General features: G+C 38.0%; 2 protein-coding genes across 8 annotated transcripts in view; one reads left to right on the top strand and one right to left on the bottom strand.

The window, feature by feature from the left end:
- Window positions 1-23,742, bottom strand: part of LOC119770455 (nose resistant to fluoxetine protein 6) — a 241,576-nt gene that overhangs the window by 127,965 nt on the left and 89,869 nt on the right. The gene's annotated exons all lie outside the window — the stretch shown is intronic.
- On the top strand, window positions 11,524-12,245 carry LOC6047272 (ferritin subunit). The gene has a single exon (XM_001864316.2). It carries the CDS (start codon window positions 11,558-11,560, stop codon window positions 12,128-12,130), a length of 573 nt encoding a protein of 190 aa, XP_001864351.2. The 5' UTR covers window positions 11,524-11,557; the 3' UTR covers window positions 12,131-12,245.

Here is a 23,742-nt window from a genome sequence, read left to right as displayed (position 1 = left end):
CTACTTTTTTTAGCTGAGTAGTAGTGAGTCTAGGATGACACCTAGATCACGTACTACTTTGCATTTTTCTACTGGTTGGTTTCCTAATAATACTGTTATGTTTGGTGTTTCATGTTTTCTGCTTTCATTTCTTTACATTCAATTGGAGTAGGCTTTTAGTACACCATGTGTAGAAAAGATGAATTTCGTTTTGGAATACATGACTGTCATTGGCATTTCCTATATCCATATAAAATTTCATGTCGTCTGCATATACAAGTACGATAATTTTTTATAAAAATGAAGGAAATGTCGTTTACATTGCATTCAGTGTAAAATTTACAAATTCTAAAAGGTTGGTGCTAGTAGAGCGGCCTTTAAAAAGCCGTTTTGTTTACATGTGATGCGGTTTTTTACTTGCTGAAAGATTTTTTCATTTATAATAGATTCAAAAAGACCAAACGGCAATTCCACGATAATTACGTATGTCTGATTATGGGCCTGACTTGAAAATAGATTTGATTTTGATTTGATGGGATAACCAACAGGGCCACAAGGATGACCTATATAGCGGTTGCCTAGAATTACAGTGGCTCAGACTGTTTGATTGTAAGCTAATCATGTTTGAGGCTTCAACCCTGGATATTGTATCGGTGAGATTTGGGTAATCGATTTGTGTGAGATATTGCTATACGCGGGAAAATGGGCTTGAACCGAGAGTTGTACTCTCTTCTCATGATCATCAGAACCCGAACTATAAAAACATCGCCAGGGCCCGAAGAGCAACTTTAGGGCTTGTGGTCTCAGATCGCAGCTAGGACAAGTTAGTCAGAAAAGGTCTGCTCAGGACAACGGAAACTGGGTCGCCGGAACTCCGGCACACCGGACACTTTAACTTTTGTAACCAACGATTAATGTTATTTAATATAATTTGCTAAGTGTAATAAACGCAGTTTTCGTATGTGCGAGTGTTTCTAAGTGGTGCGTTTTATTGGACATTGGCGGTGGCAAACTAGAAGCGTTCCTGTAGCAGTTGAACGCTACGATCCCCCCCCCCCCATTAGCGGGGCAGCACAAGTCCGTCGGCCAGGAATTTGGCTGTGTTGAGGTTGCGGAGGAACTGGTCCAAATCGAAGGTCCGTAGCCCAACACAGACTTAAAAGAAGCATCTTCAAATTACTGCCGTATGAAGGGCCAAAAGGGGATAGTTGGACGCGAACAAGCAAAATCACTCACGGTGTCCTCAGGGGAAGAGAATCTCCTTCCGACAGTAACCTCCAATAACTCCGAAAAAAGTCTGACAAAGCTGAAAAACAGGGCTCGCACCCTGTTGGTGGCCTAAAAGGGCGCGGCAGACAGCTGGAAACTGACAGAAGTCAATAAGTGCAGTAATTAGACAATCCTTAAGATTTGTTCAATTAATACACTATTTTGCCCATGTGACGTAGTTCTGGTCTTCCACTATCTACATCCAGTCTCCGCCACTACAGCATACTGTCCACTGCCCTGATGCTCCCTCCCCAATCCCCGGCTTTGTTTCTAACTACTGATGAAAAGGAAAATCATAGATGAGAAAAGGTCAATGCGGATGGAGAGCAAATCGAGCTCAGTATCCCCTCACAAAGACTGGTAGTAAGTGTGAAAAAGACAGTGGAAAATATAAAGAAAGGCAGAAAAATGAAAAGATAGTATGTCAATGCGGATGGATCGATGATCCCTTCACAATGACAAAAAGAGATAAATGATAGGGAGAGCAAAAGAAGATCAGAAAATCAGGAATAAGAAATAGTCAATGCAGATGAATAGCAAACTAAACTCAATATACTTTAAATACTTTAATTACTTTATATACTATAAATACTTCAAATACTTTAAATACTTTAAAAACTTTTAAAACTTTAAATACTTTAAATACTTTAAATACTTTAAATACTTTAAATACTTTAAATACTTAAACTCAATGCGAATGGATATGAAATTGACCCAACTTTTAAAAGAATATATTCAACACACTACTTTTTCAATCAATTGAAATGATAGTAACTACCACCCAACCACCCACACTTCTTTTTTAAACAAATTAATAATTTAAAAAACAAACAAAAGAAAAAAAGCGCGCGGTAATAAAGTAATTATTGCGAAAATGTTCAAATGGATAAATAAATAAAAATACGAACCAAAAATTTTTTGAAAACAAAAATACAACAAAAATACAACCTAAGTTTCACATCACCAATATAGATGAGTATTGTAAGTATAAATGTGGGTTATGTTTAATGTAGGTAGCTAGGGGTTTCATTAGTGAGCCACTTAGCTGATTCACTACCAAAAGATAACAAGGAATGTTGTGATTATGTAGTTCAATCCTTCCCTAGTAGCAATTGCAGCATATGACAAACAGAGGAGCTTCGTCGCTCACACTCTGTGAAGGAATGTTGTAATTATGTAGTTCAATTCCTCTCTGACAGCAACTTGTAGCATATGTTGATGTCCGGTCTTCAATGCCAGATGTAGCGAATCTGCAGTCTTCATGATTAGCTCAGAACTTCAGGACTACCAGCGGGCGTTGCTGGATTCGGTGGGTAAGCTTCTTCCTTCATTGACGAATCAGCAGCCCTAGCATCCGCTAATCCGGGCGAACTGAGAAGGGACTCTCCTTAACGATTAGACATAAGTAGTTGCACATTGGACTTACACTACTCAGGCCAACCAAACCGAGACAAACTTGCACTCGCAGAACCCTCGGGCTCCGCCGTTGTGGAGGCACTTGACGACCACACCACTCTGGAGCGCAACCAGCTATCTCGGAAGCTTGTGTCCCGATCTTCCTCAGATCAATCCTTTTTTTTGTACGTGCTTGGTGTACGGCATAGTATGGATTCCAGACGATACTACAGTATTCCAAGAGTGGCCTGACATACGTTATATAGAGTAATTTAATAGTATACGGGTCCTGGAAGTTGAATGCAAAGCGCTTTATAAAGCCTAATGTACTTTTTGCCTTGTTTATTATTGTGTTATAGTGTTCTACAAAAGTTAGTAGTGAGTCTAGGATGACACCTAGATCACGTACTACTTTGCATTTTTCTACTGGTTGGTTTCCTAATAATACTGTTATGTTTGGTGTTTCATGTTTTCTGCTGAAGGCAATGGAATTACATTTCTTTACATTCAATTGGAGTAGGCTTTTACTACACCATGTGTAGAAAAGATTAATTTCGTTTTGGAATACATGACTGTCATTGGCATTTCCTATTTCCATATACAATTTCATGTCATCTGCATATACAAGTACGTTAATTTTTTTAAGAATGAAGGAAATGTCGTTTACATACAAGCTGAAAAGAAGAGGTCCTAGATGGGATCCTTGCGCTTAGTCAAATATGACTTAAGCCATTCCAAAAGATTCGGTTGAATTCCAATTTTCTGCAGTTTGAAGATTAATAATGGTATGTCGATTCTGTCAAATGCCTTACTAAAGTCTGTGTAAATTGCTTCTACGAAATTGCGATTATGCATTGCATTCAGTGTAAAATTTACAAATTCTAAAAGGTTGGTGCTAGTAGAGCGGCCTTTAAAAAAGCCGTTCTGTTTACATGTGATGCGGTTTTTTACTTGCTGAAAGATTTTTTCATTTATAATAGATTCGAAAAGTTTTGGAATGCAAGACAAAAGGGCAATTCCGCGATAATTACGTACACAGTGAAAAAAATCTGTGTGAAATCGCATGCAAAAGCATGCACATCACCTTTGTGAGCAAAAGCATGTAATCTTGTATGAGAAAACGTGTTCACAAAAAGCATGTACAAAAGAAAAATAAATAAATTTTGCACACCCCAAAAATAACATAAATCTGGTGAGAGTCATTTCCAGATTACCAAGTCCGCGCTCCAACCATCTCGGCTATCTCGCCGCTGTGAATTTAGCTGGATCAACACCGATGTAGCTGTACGTTTCCCATAAATCGTATACAGTTCCGGGCGAACTGGCGTTGAACACAACATCTACAAGACGGTGAGATAGCCGAGACCGTTGGGGCGCGGACTTAGTAATCTAGATACGACTCTCACCAGATTGATGTTATTTTTGGGGTGTGCAAAATTTATTTATTTTTCTTTTGTACATGCTTTTCGTGTACACGTTTTCTCATACAATATTAGGGTATATGGCCCTATTTTGGACCTACTATGCAAAGCGTTAACATATTTCGCATGGTTCTCAGGAACGGTCTAACTAATTTGGCTCGTTTCAGGATTGTTTTGTGCTTTAATTTATGCTTAACAAAGTGTACTATTGAAAATTTAAAATAATTTAACCATTTCATTGAATTAGGAATTTCAAGTAAAACATTTTTTTGATGCATTTTGGACTTATTGAATGTATTTTGGAGACATCGTTGAACCTATTTTGGACCCACACTCTGATTGGTTGAAATTTTGACAACTTGAATTGCGGCGTGCGGCGTCAAAACGCACACTTAGACCATCTCCACCGGGCGCGCGCAGTAAGGATTTGGAAGCGCTCCACCATCACTCTTCCCCACACTGGTCGCTCATAAACGCGCTCATAAAATAGCAGCTCGACCCTGGGTGAACAGCGGGTGACCAAATTTAGTCGCCCGCTAGTAGCGCGCACAAATATTTGACATCTGCTTGAAGTGAAAGGAGAATCAAGATTTTTTTTTTTTGAATTGACTTTTTATTGTTCCATGGAACTGGACATTGATGTTGGACATTTTCATTGTACTGGCCACAACCCGGATTGGTCCGGGTTCCCCCGGGGATGTTCCGTTGAGCGGACATTGGCGGCACCGTATGAATATGGACAATATTGGTGTCAAACTTCACGATTTTCAAAATCACATGTAAAAATTACGAAAAAGGACATATTTAACGAACTGGCCAGAATCCAAATTGGTCCGGGTTCCCCCGGGGATGTTCCGTTGTGCGGACTTTGGCGGCACCGTATGAATATGGGCAATATTGGTGTCAAACTTCATGATTTTCAAAATCACATGTGAAAATTACGGAAAAGGACATTTTTAACGAACTGGCCACAATCCAAATTGGTCCGGGTTCCCCCGGGGATGTTCCGTTGAGCGGAAAACGGCGGCACCGTATGAATATGGACAATATTGGTGTCAAACTTCACGATTTTCAAAATCACATGTAAAAATTACGAAAAAGGACATATTTAACGAACTGGCCACAATCCAAATTGGTCCGGGTTCCCCCGGGGATGTTCCGTTGAGCGGAAAATGGCGGCACCGTATGAATATGGACAATATTGGTGTCAAACTTCACGATTTTCAAAATCACATGTAAAAATTACGAAAAAGGACATATTTAACGAACTGGCCACAATCCAAATTGGTCCGGGTTCCCCCGGGGATGTTCCGTTGTGCGGACATTGGCGGCACCGTATGAATATGGACAATATTGGTGTCAAACTTCATGATTTTCAAAATCACATGTGAAAATTACGGAAAAGGACATTTTTAACGAACTGGCCACAATCCAAATTGGTCCGGGTTCCCCCGGGGATGTTCCGTTGAGCGGAAAATGGCGGCACCGTATGAATATGGGCAATATTGGTGTCAAACTTCACGATTTTCAAAATCACATGTGAAAATTACGAAAATTTACATTTTCAACGAACTGGCCACAACCCGGATGGTTCCGGGTTCCCTGGGGGATGTTCCGTTGGAGGGACATTGGCGGCACCGATGAATATGGGCAATATTGGTGTTAAATTTCACGATTTTCAAAATCACATATGAAAATTACGAAAATGAAATTTTCTAGTGGACTGGCCACGATCCGAAAAAATTTCCGTTCCGAAAGTCCGTTTAAAATTTTCATTTTTGTAATTTTTATATGTGATTTTCAAAATCGTGAAATTTAACACCAATATTGCCCATATTCATCGGTGCCGCCAATGTCCGCTCAACGGAACATCCCCGAGGGAACCCGGACCAATTCGGATTGTGGCCAGTCCACTCACAATGTCCATTTTCGTGATTTCCATATGTGATTTTGAAAATCGTGAAATTTAACACCAATATTGCCCATATTCATCGTAGCCGCCAATGTCCCTCCAACGGAACATCTTCCGGGGAACCCGGAACCATCCGGGTTCCGGCCAGTCCGTTTAAAATGTCAGTATTCATAATTTTCACATGTGATTTTGAAAATTGTGAAGTTTGACACCAATATTGGCCATATTGATACGGTGCGGCCAATGTCTTTCCAACGGAACATCCCTCGGGGAACCCTAAACCATCCGGGTCCACTAGAAATGTCAATTTTATTAATTTTCATATGTAATATTGCAAATCGTGAAATTTAACACCAATATTGCCCATATTCATAGGAGCCGCCAATGTCTCTCCAACGGAACATCCCCCGGGAAACCCGGAACCATCCGGGTTCCGGCCAGTCCGTTTAAAATGTCAGTTTTCGTAATTTTCATATGTGATTTTGAGAATCGTGATGTTTGACACCAATATTGCCCATATTCATACGGTGCTGCCAATGTCCCTCCAACGGAACATTCCCCGGGGAACCCGGACCAATCCAGGTTACTACCAATCCAGTTTTTTTTTTGGAAATAATTACTTTTGGCTTTGAAGATTTTGGCAAATTGGTCATGCCAATAAATTAAAACAAATTTTATTTCGAAACGTCAAAATAAGCTGATACTCACCCCCGGTGGGGTTGGCAGTGACTATTTTACCAACCCGTTTTATCAACGACCGGTGTGGGAAGGGTGACTAAACTAAAATAGTAGCGCTGTGGGTGAACAAAATAGTCACTCATTTATGTGCGCACCGGTGGAGATGCTCTTACAAAAGCTCGGGTTGATAAACCAAAGGGCCTATCCACGATTTAAATTGGAAAATATTTATTTCAGAATTTAAATAATTATTAAAAAACAATTGATTTGAATTTGAAAACGTGTTTTAATTATATTGAATGGAAAACTCACGCATCCTTAGCAAGTCGCTGTCCTATTTTCCAATTTGCGTATTCTTCCGACTAAATGTTCAAGCATTAGAATAAAGAAAAGGGTTGAGACGTTATTATACGCAGAGCTGAAGTTCAAATATTACCTATTAAACAATCAAGAAATTTTAAAGGGAGATTATAGCTTGTAACATGGTGTGAAACTTTCGCATCTGTTATGTTAAACTTTACAGTCGCTTGACAGAAAGTTTAACTACATGTTTCACTTTTAAAAAACAATGTAAGATTTGACAAGATTGCCTACCGTTCGGATCGGCTAGGAGGGGCGTAGTTTCAAAATTGATTATATTATAGGTGTTGAATAAACCATGTAACTAGTTATGTCTCAAATCAAAAAATATATAAAAGTACAAAATTAGACTACATCCTCATAGTTAACACGCATTTACCTCCAATACCACAATTTGTTTTCGAAGATTTTTATTTTTCTAACAGTTGCAATGATTTCATTTTATCTCTCCTTTCCGGAGCTTGCAGGAAACGATCCGGGATGGTCTGAAAGCTGCAATTTGCCCAACTAGCAACACTGCGAAGTGCACAAAGACTAAACTAGCTCTCCATTCATCGAAATTGTTTCACACACCTCTTCTTTCAAAATCTCTTAGATTGTTTTTTTCGAAATGATTTAAATTCCCACAAAAATTTATAAATTTTCAAAGCTGGAGATACAGTTGCACTTCAGAATAAGGAAAAATGAACAATAATCGAAATATTTTGATCAAATTTATGGTTTATTTGTGTTTCTAATATGATTGACGCAGTAATCTAAAAGTGTAATTTATTATAAGCCAACGCTGTCCATTGTGTAAAAATACGTTATAAATACCTGTATTTTTAATTATATATATTAGGCTGGCAAGAAAAAATATTGTTTTTTGTGAAATCTCAAGAGATACCCCTAGGTTCAATTGTTTAGGCAATAATAAGTAACTGTGCCTATTTTGAGCCAAATCGGTTAATCATCATCGTTCCAATACACTCACATCGCACTAACACATCGACATTGGTGATGATGAGGCGTTTCACCTTAAAAAGTCGCTTTTTATCGTTGAAGTTTATATGGGGAAAATCGCAAAAATGTTTTCAGAAAACATCATTTCAGTATTTTTCTGCCAGGTGGCACGGGTCTCGCCCAAAATAGTCCAAGTGTGAGATCCTGTAGGAAATTCAATTCCCTGCAACTTTGTCGAAGGGTCCACAACGATCCGAGTTGATCCTGATGAATTATTAGCAATGCGATGAAAAGAAATCGGCTTATATACTGGGTATATAAGAAGTACATAAGAAAATATTTAAAAAAATAACCTAAAATCAAGATCATCTCGGATCGTTTTGCACCCTTCGGCAAAGTTGAGAATCTTACACTTGGACAATTTTGGGCAAGACCCGCGCCACCTGGCAGAAAAATACTGAAACGATGTTTTTCTGCATACATTTTTGCGTTTTCCCATATAAACAACAACGATAAAAAGCGACCCTTAAACCTTAATACTTATTTTTGCCTAAGGAATCGAGTCAGAGGGTATCCCTGATGTCGATTATTTTATTGTTTTCCAGTAGAGAGCATTTAAAAGACGTGCAGATGACAATTCAAAGCATTTTTAACTTTTATAATTCGTATATTTATCGAAAACTGATCGACTAGCGCTTAGGACCTTTTAAAACTAACCCTAGATTTTTTCAAATAAATTCATACGACCTTATCGAAACCACTCTTGAGCAAGGTTGACAGCGCCTGTCGCGGTGACAGCTGACGATTGAATGAACTAGGCCCTTTTGGTTTTTCAATCGTTTCCAGTTCAATTCCAGCAGGGTAGCCAGATTGTATTTTTGAAGCAAATATTAATTAATAGGTGCAGCTGAATTGAGGAAAATGAGGCTGCGAGAAAAATATATCAACATCAGTTTAAATTTTAGGTCAGATTGCAATCAGTCTTAAAAATCATCCCTACCTTTATTATTAATTTGCATGTTTATCATTAAAAAATCATATTTTCATTGTTTCTGTTTATCATTTGCTTTTTAAAGCTTTGTTTTATTTGAAATAATTACAGTCGGAAAAACTAATCTAAATTATTAAGTAAAAACTTGGCATTAAATTTCAATTAAGTATCGAAATAAATTCATAAACAAAACTGGCAACACCTTGTTATACATGTATAGAGTTATCTACGTGCGCATGTATTGCGTGTTTGTACACGAAGGATTTTTAGGTTAAAATTTGTACCCGCCAGCAAAAACATATGGTAAGCTAGTGTGCGTGAGATCGGGCTTAGATAGCTCTATTGGTGATAGCCTTGAACTGAAGGAAAAGTAGCTCCAAAAACTGATCCAACGCGGCTGATTTGAAATTATTTTTTCAATTGAGTTTTTTTAACTATAGATCAGTAATTTCAACGGTTTAGTGACTAAAAACATATAAGTATTAAATAAATAACACTTACATTACTCGGCCGGGACCGTGGTGTAGGGGTAAGCGTGATTGCCTCTCACCCAGTCGGCCTGGGTTCGATCCCAGAAGGTCCCGGTGGCAAATTTTGAGACGAGATTTGTCTGATCACGCCTTCCGTCGGACGGGAAGTAAATGTTGGCCCCGGACTAACCTAAAAAGGTTAGGTCGTTAGCTCAGTCCAGGTGTAGAAGTCGTCTCCCTGGGTCCTGTCTCGGTGGAGTCGCTGGTAGGCAGTTGGACTAACAATCCAAAGGTCGTCAGTTCGAATCCCGGGATGGATGGAAGCTAAGGTGTAAAAAGAGGTTTGCAATTGCCTCAACAATCAAGCCTTCGTACACCTAGTTTCGAGTAGGAATCTCGTAATCGAGAACGCCAAGGCAATGCTGTAGAGCGAATAATTTGATTTGATTTTGATTACTCGGAAACCGGCTGAAAATAGCTTGATGCTAGTGAAAAACAGAAAGTTGTACAAGGTGTCCCGAGCCAAAAGTGATAAGCAACGAGGCCGAAATTTTTGGACCTAATCGATGTGCTAGGAAAATTATAGGAAATGCGAGTGACATTGGAAAAAGTGGCTGAACAAGCGGAAATAATCAAAAATGTTAACATTTTTGGAAGAGTTAAGCTACAAAACGATCCTGCTTACACTTTCTGTTGGTTGGATTCAGTAAATTCGTACTTTAAAAGCCTGAACTACCTCGATTAATAAAAAATAGGTCCAAAATAGGTACTAGGTCCAAAATAGGGTCATATACCCTACATGTTTTTGCTCACAAAGGTGATGTGCATGCTTTTGCATGCGATTTTACCATCGGATTTTTTGCTGTGTATGTCTGATTTTGGGCCTGACTTGAAAATAGGCACCAAAAAAGACTTTTTCCATGTTTGTGGGAATTTTCCAGTATTTATTAACATGTTGAAAAAATGATGCAGTGGAAATGCCAATTCTTCTGCAAGGTTCTTTAGGAATGCAGGTGCTATTCCGTCGGGTCCTGGTCCTTTTGATAAGTCTAAGACCTTCAATGCCTGACGTACTTCCGTTTCTGACAAAGAATTGACTGAGACGCTGAGAGCTGAGACGTCATTTTGAAATTCTGGTATAAATGAAAAGTAGTCGCGGTCGCGGTCTTCTTCGGAAAATGAGGTGTGGTGTATCCATGGCTTTCTACATAAGGTACTCGCGATTGAGTGGTGCGGTTGTCAAAATCGCTATCTCTGACTCAAGGATCTGACACGCATGCAGTTTTCAAACGCTACGCGCCAAAAACTTGGTTCAATCTTGGTTCGATTTTGACTTCACTCGACTTGTATGTGGATGACAGTTGTGACATAGCCGTGCTCTGACTCTGTCACTCCGATTAAGGTGAATTTGTTTATGTTTTGGGTGACATAAACTTTGAAAAATATTTGCAACGGCCTTAATGGGACCATCCATAAACCACGTGGACACTTTAGGGGGTATGGCGATTGTCCACGATCCATACAAAAAAGTTTTTTTTTGTATGGACAATTGTCCACGAGGGGGTAACAGATTCCCAAAAAAGTGTCCACGTGGTTTGTGGATGGTCCCTAATGCAAAAAAATAAATTGACAAGACAACATTTTTTCGATTGATTCGATTGACAAGACAACATTTTTTCGATTGATTCGATTGGCAAATTGAAATGAAAAAAGATTTTATTCAAGGTCCAGAAATAGTAAATGGATTAACCAACGGGAAAAAAATCTCATAGATGGCGCTGTTCGTTTGGTGGTAAAAAATTCAAATTTGTTCTGAGAAATTCAGTTTTTTGCAAATAACTCAGCAAATACACATCGCAGCCGGATAAAATTTGACCTGCTGGTCTTAAAAAAATAAGCTTTCACCAGGTCAAATTTTATGACTCTACTTTGCATAACTTGGAAAATATTGAATTTAAACTAATTCCCCCCATGCATTTTTTGAATCGCTTACTACCAGCGTGACAGCTGCCGCCATCATCGTTTTTCTCTTTCTCGTCTCGCTTTTGACAGCGAGAACAGTCAAAACAAGATGTCAAACCATGTTTTCGGAACGGAAACCAAAATCTGCTGCTGTGCCTGCTACTACCAGGAACCGGCCATGGCCCAGCAAACTGGCGTTGAGCTGGAGCGCGAGTACGTGTGGGACGACCTGCACCGGAACTGCGTGAACGCGCTGCACGGCCAGACCAAGAAGGAGTTCGACGCGTCGATCTTGAGGTACGCCGCATACTTTGCCCAGGAGAAGATCAACCTGCCTGGCTTCGAGAATTTCTTCTTCCACGTCGCCGGCGAGGAGCGCGAGCACGGCATCAAGCTGATCGAGTACGCCCTGATGCGCGGAAAGGAACCGGTCAACAAGAACACCTTCCAGCTGGACTATAGCTACAAGGTCCCGGCCGTCACCACCGGATTGTCCGCTCTGGAGGATGCCCTGAAGAAGGTGCAGGAAGTCACGCTCAGCATTCGTAACCTGATCAAGACCTGCGAGGGAGACAATAACGACTACCACCTGGCCGACTACCTGACCGGAGAGTACCTGGACGAGCAGCACAAGGTACAGCGCGAACTGGCCGAAAAGATCGCCACGCTGCGAAAGATGACCGGCAGTGACGACGCCCCGAAGGAGGCGAGGAAGCTGGCCGAGTTCCTGTTCGACAAGAACCACATGTAAAGTCAAGACTCTCAATAGGCGCGCCGGAGTGGCACAGATTGGATTCGTATGTTTGTGCTAAATCGAGGGAGATTAACGTGATATAAAGCACCACCCCGCCTTGTCAACAATGTTTTAGGGTGCCAAGCCGGGGCCGACTTACGTCCCGTAGTCCCGGAAGGACCGGAACTGATTCCCGAGTCACCCCTTAAGTTCGTTCGGATGCGCTTCAGGATCGGGAACTACCAGGCGGTGGCAATCAAATCATAGATGAACGTGCCACACTGTTCTCTGCGTTGCTGCACATACCAAACAAAGATCATGAACCGGCTTAGCCAAGGGTCACATACCGCAGAGGAATAGTTCAACGGTAAACTTGCTTGATTAACCAAGCTCCCGGTAACGTAACGGTAACCAGCACATGGGAGTCCCAAAGCCCTAAATAATTCTTTTTTCGATCCGGAAACAGATTCGTGCTAGCAGCTGACGGTTTGTAGTGCATGGCGGACCCACCGGAAGTGCCGTAAGCTGTGCTGAAAAAGTTGCTCAACGGGTTCATAAACTTTGAACAGGTGAAGACGAAAAAGTCATGCGGAAGTGTCGTGGTCAACCTGATTTCCTGCATGCAAAACTCGTAAGCTCCCCTATCAAACTTAACAGTGTAAACGCGTTGAAAAGGTTTGTAGATTATATTGAATGTGTTCTTTTGAGCTTAATGTGAATATTTCTTCAAACTGGAACCTACTGGTCGGTCGACACGCCTGAATTTTACGCCATGACGATCAAAGGGTTCCTCTGTGATCGCGCTTCCGGCATATAAACAGTCGAACGGGAAGAACTTTTGTCTGGCATTTCTGTCGAACAGCGACGCCTTCGGCAACAGGCGCTTCCCACAGCAGTAGAACCAGCGTCACTACGGATAGTGACCTGAGGCGTATGACAACCGTGGCTTCCACATGTCGGAGTCTTACGATCCGAATCAACAAAGTCACGTCACAGTTTGGTGATGAGTCCAGCACGGCGTTCAAGCGCCTGGTCGACATGTTGGCCCAAAACCTGCTGGCCCAGCAGCAGTACCTGAGCAGCAGAGCGAGATCTTACGCCTCATGCTCATGAAAACGCAATGGCCTACACAAACCTACAGCAACACCAGCCGGCAAGTGAACAGCCGTGCAATCCGATGCAGCAAGACCTGCAGTTCCACACCCAGTGCATTATTTAGCACGACCAGCGCAAGATACTATACGAGCAGACCGTCGAACCGACCGCTGCGTACCCAGCCGTTCAGCAGTTTGTCTACCCCAACAGTCCGTCCAGCGCAGTCTGTCGGTGCTGAGCCAAACGGCTGCCGGAGCGAACCATCGGCTGCCAACTCAATGTTCCCCGGTGGACAAACCGAAGCCGATCTGTCCAACACGCTGCATCTCTCGCAACTCCAGGGGCCGGGACTGGCCAAGTTCGCTTGGGCATAGGGTTCCATCGCCTGGAAGCTCAACTGACCAGCGTTGATTTATTAAAGTGCTCCGCATTTGTTCCTTTTTTACTTCTTTTCCGAGAGAGAATTTACTTCTCGCACCCTTTTTGTTCCGGCGCCCGAGAGGCTTGATCTGTAGGAAAGGCTTCATCGATTAAGTACGTTACGCTAAAATCAGCCCAAATGGTCCCCCCCCTTCTCCTATACTTGCAATGTCACACTTACTCAGACTAAATGGAAAAATACAAAATAAAAAAAAAATCAAAAATACAAATAAACATAAAAAACATAACTACACAAATAAAAAATATAAAAATACAAAGATTAAAAATTAAACTGCAAAAAGAACAAAAATACTAGACACTCGGGTAAATACTAAAAAACAGAATCACAAAAATACAAAAAAGCACAACTACACAATCACAAAAAATATAAAAAATACAAAAAAAACGATTAAAAATAACAAAACTTTCAAATACAAAATACAAAAAAAAACTTTAAAAACTACAAATATAAGAAAATACATGATTAAACAAATACTAAATACAAAATAACAATATACAAATATACGAAAGTACACAAATAAAAATATACAAAGATTTTTAAACAAAAAAAGTATGAAAATACATAGATAAAAAAAAAATAAACAGCAAAAACAAAAAAAACTAACTGAGCAAAAACAAAAAAAACTAGACTGAGAACGCTTTGGGTAAGGCAGTTTAACATATTAAATAGACACTTTTACTTTTAGTGAATTTTTTGGTTGTAAATTTTTGCTCGGGGGACCCCTTAGATCCCATTTCTTGGTAATAACTTTATCATATTCGTGTTCCTGAGACAATTTCACAATAGGAACATGTATAAAAATGTTTATTTTCATCCATTTTAACCCTTTAAAAAATGAAAGTTAAAAAAAATTGAGAAGCTGCTTTTTTCTGGTGTCATCTAGTATCCTTGGAAACGAACTTGATTTTCAATAAATGTGAATCGAAGATTTTTTTTAACTTTCATTTTTTAAAGGGTTAAAATGGATGAAAATAAACATTTTTATGCATGTTTCTTTTGTGAAATAGTCTCAGGAACACGAATATGATAAAGTTATTACCAAGAAATGGGATCTAAGGGGTCCCCCGAGCAAAAATTTACAACCAAAAAATTCACTAAATGTAAAAGTGTCTATTTAATATGTTAAACTGCCTTACCCAAAGCGTTCTCAGTCTCAGATGGTAGTCCCAGATGTCCCCTACAAGCTGCAGGTCGAACCGAGTTGATATCTGGATGGAACACTTTTTTATTTGAGTTTGAAAATTATGCTATTTTTTCACTAAAATGCCAATAACTCCCTTTAGAAATAACCAATTGAGATGCTCTACCCTGCATTCTGTTGCATTTTTTAAGCCCTTTCAGATGCATTTTGAATTTTGAAATTAAATTGATATTTGCCTATGTTATAGCCTTTTTAAGATTTTTGACGTTTTTGAACCTTTAAACTTTGTGTCCCGATTTGCCCCACTTCCCGTTGACCTAGAGTGCTCATATTTTGGCCAAATGCTAGTTATATATGTACAAACAACCCCTGAAAATTTCAGGCAGATTGGTGAGGTCGATGCGAGATGGGTATGCTTTGCTCGTGGACTCGCTCTTAAACTACACATCTAGAGTTTTTTTTATTGGGTCCTATAAACATATGAAAGACAATAGCTTATAGGTCCTTTAAAAAAAAACTCTGGACATATACAAAAAAAAAACAGCGTTAAAAACCAAATAAGTATTCAAGAATAGAAAAATACGAAATACAAATATACAAAACAACACGAACAAAAAATATAAAAATACAGAGATTAAAAGATAAACAGCAAAAGGTATAAAATACAAGATACTGGGGTATAAACTAAAATACAGAAACACAAAAATACAAAAAAAAATAAAACTAAAAACTAACAAAAATACAAGAAAAAAACCGCTTTAAAAATTACAAACATGTGAAAATACAAGAATAGAACATTATAAAAATATAAAATTGTAAAATACTAAATAGAAATATTCTAAACTACAAAATACATAAGTACACAAATGAAAAAAATATAAAATTACTAAAATACAAATAAAACATAAAATAAAATAAAACAAAAAAATGCTTTAAAAACTACAAACATATAAAAATACTAGAAAAAAAAGCATTTCAAAAATATAAAATACAAAATACACAACTACACAAATAAAAGAATATACAAAGATTGAGAAAAAAAACAACAAAAAGTATACAAATGCTTGATACTAAGGCTATATATACAAAAATGCCAAAATTGCAAAAATGCCAAAAATACAAAAATGGAAAAAAATGCAAATAACCAAAAAAACGATATAAAATTATGAATAAACAAGTATTCACTGATTTGAGTTAATTGAAACAATTGTAGCTAATATTAACCAAATTTTACGAAATCAAACTGATTTTAACAAATTTTAATCAAATTTAACTAAATTTAATTTATGATAATTGAATTTAATAGTATTTAATTTATGATAACTGAATTTCATAAAATTTAATTTATGATATGGAATTTTAACTAAATATTACTTAAATGATTTAAACTAAATTGAACTAATGTCGTCGAGCTCCTGTGGCCGTGAGGTTACTGGGAATCCTGACAGGTAAGGGATAGGTTTTGACTAGCGGCGTACTGAATTTCCAATCCATAGGTCGTGAGTTTGGTTTTCGTGCCGTGATGATGATTAAAAAATTAAGTTTACTTCTTTTGACTTATTTGACTCTGCCGATACAGGTTGTTTACCCAGGAAGACGACTCCTAAACCTGGACTCTAACCTGGACCTGGAACTAACCTCTAGGTTAGACTGGGGCTAACATTTACTTCCCCGTCAGATGGAAGGCGTGGTCAGACAAATCCCGTCTCGAAAAATGCCACCGGGACCAAACACAGGCCAACTGGGGTGAGAGGCAACCACGTTTACCACTACACCACCGACTCCGAAACTTTAACTTATTGTATCTAATGTTAACTAATTTAAATTAAATTAACCTAACATTATCTAATTTAAATTGAATTTTACTTATTGTAACCAGTTTTTACTAATTTAAGTTAATTCGCAATTCGCAATTTTCAGTGTAAGAACGGGCCTTGACCGATCTTATGCACCAGGTTCCCGACGAACACGCACTGCCCTCACACCTACATCTCACCCTTGCTCTGAGTCAGTACGAGCAGCACGCTAGAACACGCTTTGAGTATTCGTGCCAGGCATGCATGCGGTTACGCATTTTAACTCGGCCGGGGGTGGTACATTACGTAGGGTTTGATGTAAGTATAAGCGCCTAACCATTTATAGTGTGCCTATCAACTTTCAATAAAGCAAGTACTGTTTTATTTTTAGTTTGAATTCAAAAACTAGTTGTTATTTTACTGTGTATTGTTTTCTCCTGAAATCTTTCCTAGTGTTTGTCGTGACTTTCACCTTTATTTTCCCGAGACTTTGCCAAGATTTCGGATGAATACAAAACACGTCTGTTCACGCTCAAACAAAACACACGACTGATTTATTTTCGCTCATTCACGCATACAACATCAACTCCTCTCTCGGCTAATCTCTCTTTCATTACGCTACACGTACTCTCTCGTTTCATTCTCTCTCTCTCTTCTCTCTGCCGCACTCATTCACTACAGTGTTGAGTCGTGTTTATATGTTGCTATTTCTTTTGTCACGGTGTTTTGTTACAATTTTTGGTCCTAAGCATTTTAGAAAAGTTTTTCAAAAGTACAATAGTAATATTTGTGTTAATCCTTTAATCATTCCATAAATTGAGTAAGGGCTCGAACCTCACTTGCTGACCCTCGCTGGTCAAAGGTTTACGAGTCGTTTCCACAGGCCACTAGCTAGGTTACACCTTGTCATCATGATGACTAAACCAAGCCAACGTGGAGGTAAGAAAATAGGACACTTGCAAGGAACCAGAGCCATACTGTTTTGTTCAAACAGCACTACGGATGTAGTTGGGCTCCTTCCGGGATGTTCCTCGCCTGGGTGTCAACCAACGAGTATCATCAGTATCATGCACCCTTGGCCTGCTACTAATTTAAGTTAATTCAACTTATATTAGAAAATCTTAACCAAATTTCACTTGAGCAATTCCAGCTCAAATCAGGATTTTTTCTTGTACTTTTGTACCCGACCATCTCCGATTTCAATGAAACTTTGTAGACATGTTATCCTAGACCTATATAAGCCATTTTTGTGTATATGGAGCCAACAGTACTCGAAAATAACATTTGAGAAGCGCGTAAGATATTTAAATATTTTTGTATTTTGTAATTTAAAAATTACTGTATCTCGAAGCCGTTCCGTCGTATCAAAAAGTGGTCAAAGACAAACTTGTAGGAAATTGGACGGGCTTTCTGAAAAAAAAAAATACACTGAAACAAAAATACACGCCACATCTATGAGATTTTTTGATTTTTAAGTCTAAAACTTAAATTTAAAGGTGATGTCACGATTTTTTTTTCGTTCAACATTTTTGAGGAAATAGCCCAAAATGTTACCAAAAGACTGACGAAAAATGCAGGATGGTATGTCTCTTTTAAAAAAATACAAAAATCATTTACTAAAACTGTATTTTTGAAAAGTGGTCCAAACGTCAAAATTTTTATGGGAAATTGGACGAACTTTCCGGTAAAAATATTTACGAGACTGAAAAACCAAGTCTGTCATATAGAAATTGCCAAAAACCACAAAAAAACCCGTTGTTTCAACATTTTTATTTTTAAAATCGCTGTATCTTCCCAAGGATTGGACATAGGACAATGGTCAATAAGGAGACTTTTATGTAAAATTGTCTGGAGAATCGATTCCCACTACTGGTTTTTAAAAATTTTGACGTTTAGACCACTTTTCAAAAATACAGTTTCAGTAAATGATTTTTGTATTTTTTTAGGAGAGACATACCATCCTGCATTTTTCGTCAGTCTTTTGGTAACATATTAGGCTATTTCCTCAAAAATTATGAACGAAAAAAATCGTGACATCACCTTTAAATTTAAGTTTTAGACTTAAAAATCAAAAAATCTCATAGATGTGGCGTGTATTTTTGTTTCAGTGTATTTTTTTTCAGAAAGCCCGTCCAATTTCCTACAAGTTTGTCTTTGACCACTTTTTGATACGACGCAACGGCTTCGAGATACAGTAATTTTTAAATTACAAAATACAATTTTTTTAAAATACCTTACGCCTTTCTCAAATGTTATTTTCGAGTACTATTGGCTCCATATACACAAAAATGGCATATATAGGCCTAGGATAACATGTCTACAAAGTTTCATTGAAATCGGTGAGGGTCGGGTACAAAAGTACCAGAAAAATTCCTGATTTGAGCTGGAATTGCTCTTAATTGAACTATTGTTAACAAATGTTATCTAAACTCGTATCTAAATAATATTTATGTCAACTAATTTTAACTAAAATTTACTACGGTTTACTTGTTTTAACTTTATGTTATGTCTTAAATGTCAAAATTATTTGAATTTAAATTTTTTTCTTACTTTGTCATATTCAAACAAGTTTTAACTGTTGTAACTTAACTTAACTAAAAAAAATCAAACCATCCACATTCACGACCCCCAGGTCTTTTGTGGTGTCTATTGCAAGTTTCTGCTCGAAGCTAGGAGTCCAAAGGCTTGAATGGGGAGGGCACCCAAACCTCTTTCTACTCCAAGGATCCTTCCACCCAGGGTTCGAACTGACGACCTTTGGATTGCGAGTCCAACCGCCGCCAGCGATGCCACCGGAGTAGGTTTTAACTTGACTAAATTAACCTAAATTTAACATAGTTTCATAAAATTTTAACTAAATTTACATATAACCTAATTTGAACTGAATTTTAAATCTTAACTACAAATTTCACTTAATTGAATTATTTTTTACAATTTTTCTATGAAATTGAAAAAAAAAACTCACAACCTTCTTTTCCGGTTACGCATTTTAACTCGGCCGGGGGTGGTACATTACGTAGGGTTTGATGTAAGTATAAGCGCCTAACCATCTATAGTGTGCCTATCAACTTTCATTAAAGCAAAAACTGTTTTATTTTTAGTTTGAATTCAAAAACTAGTTGTTATTTTACTGTGTATTGCTTTCTTCTGAAATCATTCCTAGTGTTGAGTCGTGTTTATATGTTGCTATTTCTTTTGTCGCGGTGTTTTGTTACAATTTTTTGTCCTAAGCATGTTTTAAAAGTTTACCAAAAATACAATAGTAATATTTGTGTTAATCCTTTAACCATTCCATAAATTGAGTAAGGGTTCAAACCTCACTTGTTTGAAGAAAAGGGTGAAGATTGATAACAATAGACAGTAACAGAGAATTTATTTTATAAAAATCAAGAATCAATAGTAAGAGAATGATGAGCGTATTTTAAAGAATAAAAATGAGAAGCTAGATGTATTAGATGTAAAATTAGACAATAGTTAATAAATAGAGATACAAAACAAGCTTAGATTAGTAATGATAATTTGTAGGACAGATAAAGAATTATTCAAATAAATAAATTCGCAATAAAATAAAAAAAAAAGATTAGGCAAATGATAAATAGACTTGATATTACTAGTACACTAAGGAAAAGTATATTTTTAAGGAAAAAAAAAACAAAACAAAGTTTGTTACAGCAGTATCAATTGGTAAAAAAGAGTGGAAAAGCTTTGAGAGATAAGAGAAACAAAAGTTAGTAAAATCAAAATCAAATTATGGATATTAAACAGAAGAATCAGAGAAGAATTGAGAATCAGTAGAGCAAAATAAAAATAGGAGATAGGTGGTAGCTGAGAATGAATAGAAGAGAAAACCCCGTTGTGCGATGTTTCAGGTACATCCACAGCAGTTGACTCAACATACTGCGAATCAAAACAATACCGTCTACAATCACAAATTACTTCCCTTTCCCACATTGTCGCGCCCCTTTCTTTCAGCCGTCTCGACTCTGACCCGCGGTGTTCAAAGGTTTACGATCCGTTCCCACAGGCCACCAGCTAGGTCATCATGAAAACCAAGCCAACGTGGAGGTAAGAAAATGGGACACTCGCAAGGAACCAGAGCTATACTGTTCTGATCAAGATAATTCGAATGATCTAACAGAACTACGGATGTAGTTAGTTGCGCTCCTTCCAGGATGTTCCTTACGTGGACGTCAACCGAAGAGCACGCAACAAGGTCAGTGCCATTGCATGCTCTTAGGTATCAATCCTTGGCCTGCTTTTACAAACTTTTATGAAATTTAATAAAATTAAATTTATTTTTACTTATTTAAACTATATTTTTGTAACTTTACTAATATTTACTTGTGTTGACTTTTCAAATAATTCTATAACTTTCGTAAGCTAAAACAAATTGTAACATATTTTTAATAAACTTAACAAAATTCAACCAAATATTCCTTATTTTTAGTATAATTTACCTAAATTTAGCTATTTTAAACTACTTAACTTAAGTAACTTAAAAATTATTATGTAAACACTACTAAGGTTATCTAACTTGAACGTGAATTGTAACTTTCTCTGGGTAGTCTAAATCAATATAATATATATAATGTTTACATAATGTAAACATAATTTGAAATCCATTATTCAATTCTCTAATGCTTTTTTTATTATATTTTTTTGCTTGTTTTGAGAAACTTTTATTAGACGAAAATGTACCATCTCTTGTTTTATGTTTAAGCATATTAGTAATTTTAACTTAAAAATTATTATGTAAACACTACTAAGGTTATCTAACTTGAACGTGAATTGTAACTTTCTCTGGGTAGTCTAAATCAATATAATATATATAATGTTTACATAGTGTAAACATAATTTGAAATCCATTATTCAATTCTCTAATGCTTTTTTTATTATATTTTTTTGCTTGTTTTGAGCAACTTTTATTAGATGAAAATGTACCATCTCTTGTTTTATGTTTTTCTTCGCAATTGCTGTATTTTTATTTGCAATTATCCTGTGTAGTTTATCTTTGACTACTGAAAAAATGGCACTTTGAAGATTTTTTAGAATTCTACACTCACTTTTACTTATTTATTTTTTGCTTGAAATAAACTAAATTAAATTGAAAACCATGTACTGCATACTCATTCATAATGAAATTATAGAAAATGCTACTAAAATTACGGCCCCAGAATAAATTTCAAAGCATTAGCAAAGTCACGTAAAATTTCCAGACCTTTCTTTAAAATTCATTGGAACAATGATTTTTGATGAATTTTTAGATCGAAGTTCGCCTGGAGGCGGACTGGTTCATTAGGATTCCTCCTCATCCTTCGTAACGCTGTCTACAGCAGGGCCTTCTCGGATCGACCTTGATACCAGCTGATTGGAATCGTGCTGATGTTTTCGCGTGGCCGCAGAAATCCTCCTTACCGACGCAACTTGTCGTAGCTCGACTCCTCCGAGTACTCCATCGCGGTCGTAGAGGAGAAGTCACCAGTATGACGTATACTGGTTCCCGTGGGCAGTTTAAACTCAAAGCGGACCGCTCCGAGGTTATAATTCGCGTCCAGCGCCGTGTTCCGCACTCGGTCTAGCACGATCGTCTCGTAAAGATCCAGCAAAATATAATTTCCCGGTACAACTTGACGAACGCTGTCTCGGAGCAGATCGCGCCCACCTCGAAGGTCCCTCCGGCTACGATTTTGTACCTGGGCACTATGACTGGGCCAAGGAGTGGTCGATTTGCTGACGGGCAACCTACGGATTTCGAAAAAAAAACGCCCTGGTTATTTGGGTTTGAATGAACGAGTTTTGGCTGGTTGTTTACGGAAGGTAGTTGTCGATATTCTCAAGTCGAGGTCCATTTCACAAGGGATTCCCATTTCAGCTTTGTCATCCTCCATGTTGACGGGCTCAATCCGGTCGCCGACGATCCCGAGAATGTTTTGCCGGTTACATCACCTTACTCTTTCATCTGGAAGAAGCTCGTAATGCATCTGCTTGCTCAAATCTGGTCCGGACGTCACGCTCTTGCTCCTAGAGACCGTCGTGTGGTTCGTACTCACGCCTAAGCCCGAGTCGGACCCGACCATCGGCTTTCTTCGCTGGGGTGCAAAAGCTCTGATCCTGCTTCTTGATCGGGGGTTACGGGAGCTCCGATGTGTTGACGGTTTGTCCCCGGATAGGCGAATAGATTGCCAGTGGGCAAAGACGACCTGGACCTGGACGCCGATTGGGGAAGATTCCAGGCCAGCATCAGTCTCCTTGCAAGTGTAACCGAAATAATAACAAAAACAACAGCTGATTTGATAAATATTTATAAACATTTCAGGCAACAGTCAAGTACAGTAGTTGTTCGATAACTGGGCTGAGAACGTAGCCCAGTCACCGAATGTTGCTCGTTAACTGGGCTGACCAAAAAATAACGAGGGGGCCACCGATGAATAATATTTTCCAGATGAAAATTTCATATTTAATATAAAAATTAAAGTTACTCAAATTTATTTACAATTCTTACTTTTCATATTTCTTTAATTGTAACTTGAAATTAAACAAAAGTTTAAAAAGTTTTATCATTTATTGGATATGATTTTTGCATCCATTAACCCCTCGGTCATTTTGGTTTGTTTTGGTTTTTCGATGTTTGTCTGCTTTTTAACTGGGCTACGGCCCAGTTATCGAGCGCCCAGTTAAAAAGCAGCCCAGTTAAACAACGCCCAGTTACCGAACAACTACTGTACTTGTTTTGGGACTTTAAAAATCATGCAAATATCCGGAAACACAAAAAAATTATGTTGTAAATCATCAGAAAGAATTTGTTGTTACGTAATAAAATGAAAGAAATATAAAAAGTTAAGGAAAGTGTAAAAAATAACTAAAAACAAACAAATTTTCAAAAACCATGTTTATTCCAACTTTAGGGTTCAGTACGGTAACCGGTTTTCCCGAGCATGGGTAAATAACAAGGGAAATGCGTAATAATACCTTTCTCTGGTATCAATACCAAATTTTGGTATTCCTGGACCCTTTAAAGTTTGTCTTAATGATTATGCAAGAGCAAAATGTGCCATCATACCCTGGGTGCAGAATAGTTGTTCGCAAAGCGGCCTCAATTTAGAACTGTCAAAGCGGAACCAATTTACTGTTCGCATAATTATACCAAGAAGTGGCA

This window comes from Culex quinquefasciatus, chromosome 3 (assembly GCF_015732765.1).
Source record: "Culex quinquefasciatus strain JHB chromosome 3, VPISU_Cqui_1.0_pri_paternal, whole genome shotgun sequence".
NCBI lineage: Eukaryota > Metazoa > Arthropoda > Insecta > Diptera > Culicidae > Culex > Culex quinquefasciatus.
The sequence above is the reverse complement of the archived record's forward strand: the minus strand, read 5'-3'. Positions and strand labels throughout refer to the sequence as shown.

What these genes read in the sequence shown, in the direction of transcription:
- LOC6047272 (XM_001864316.2), top strand. Translation starts at nt 11,558, where the DNA reads ATGGCCCAGCAAACTGGCGTTGAGCTGGAGCGCGAGTACGTGTGGGAC.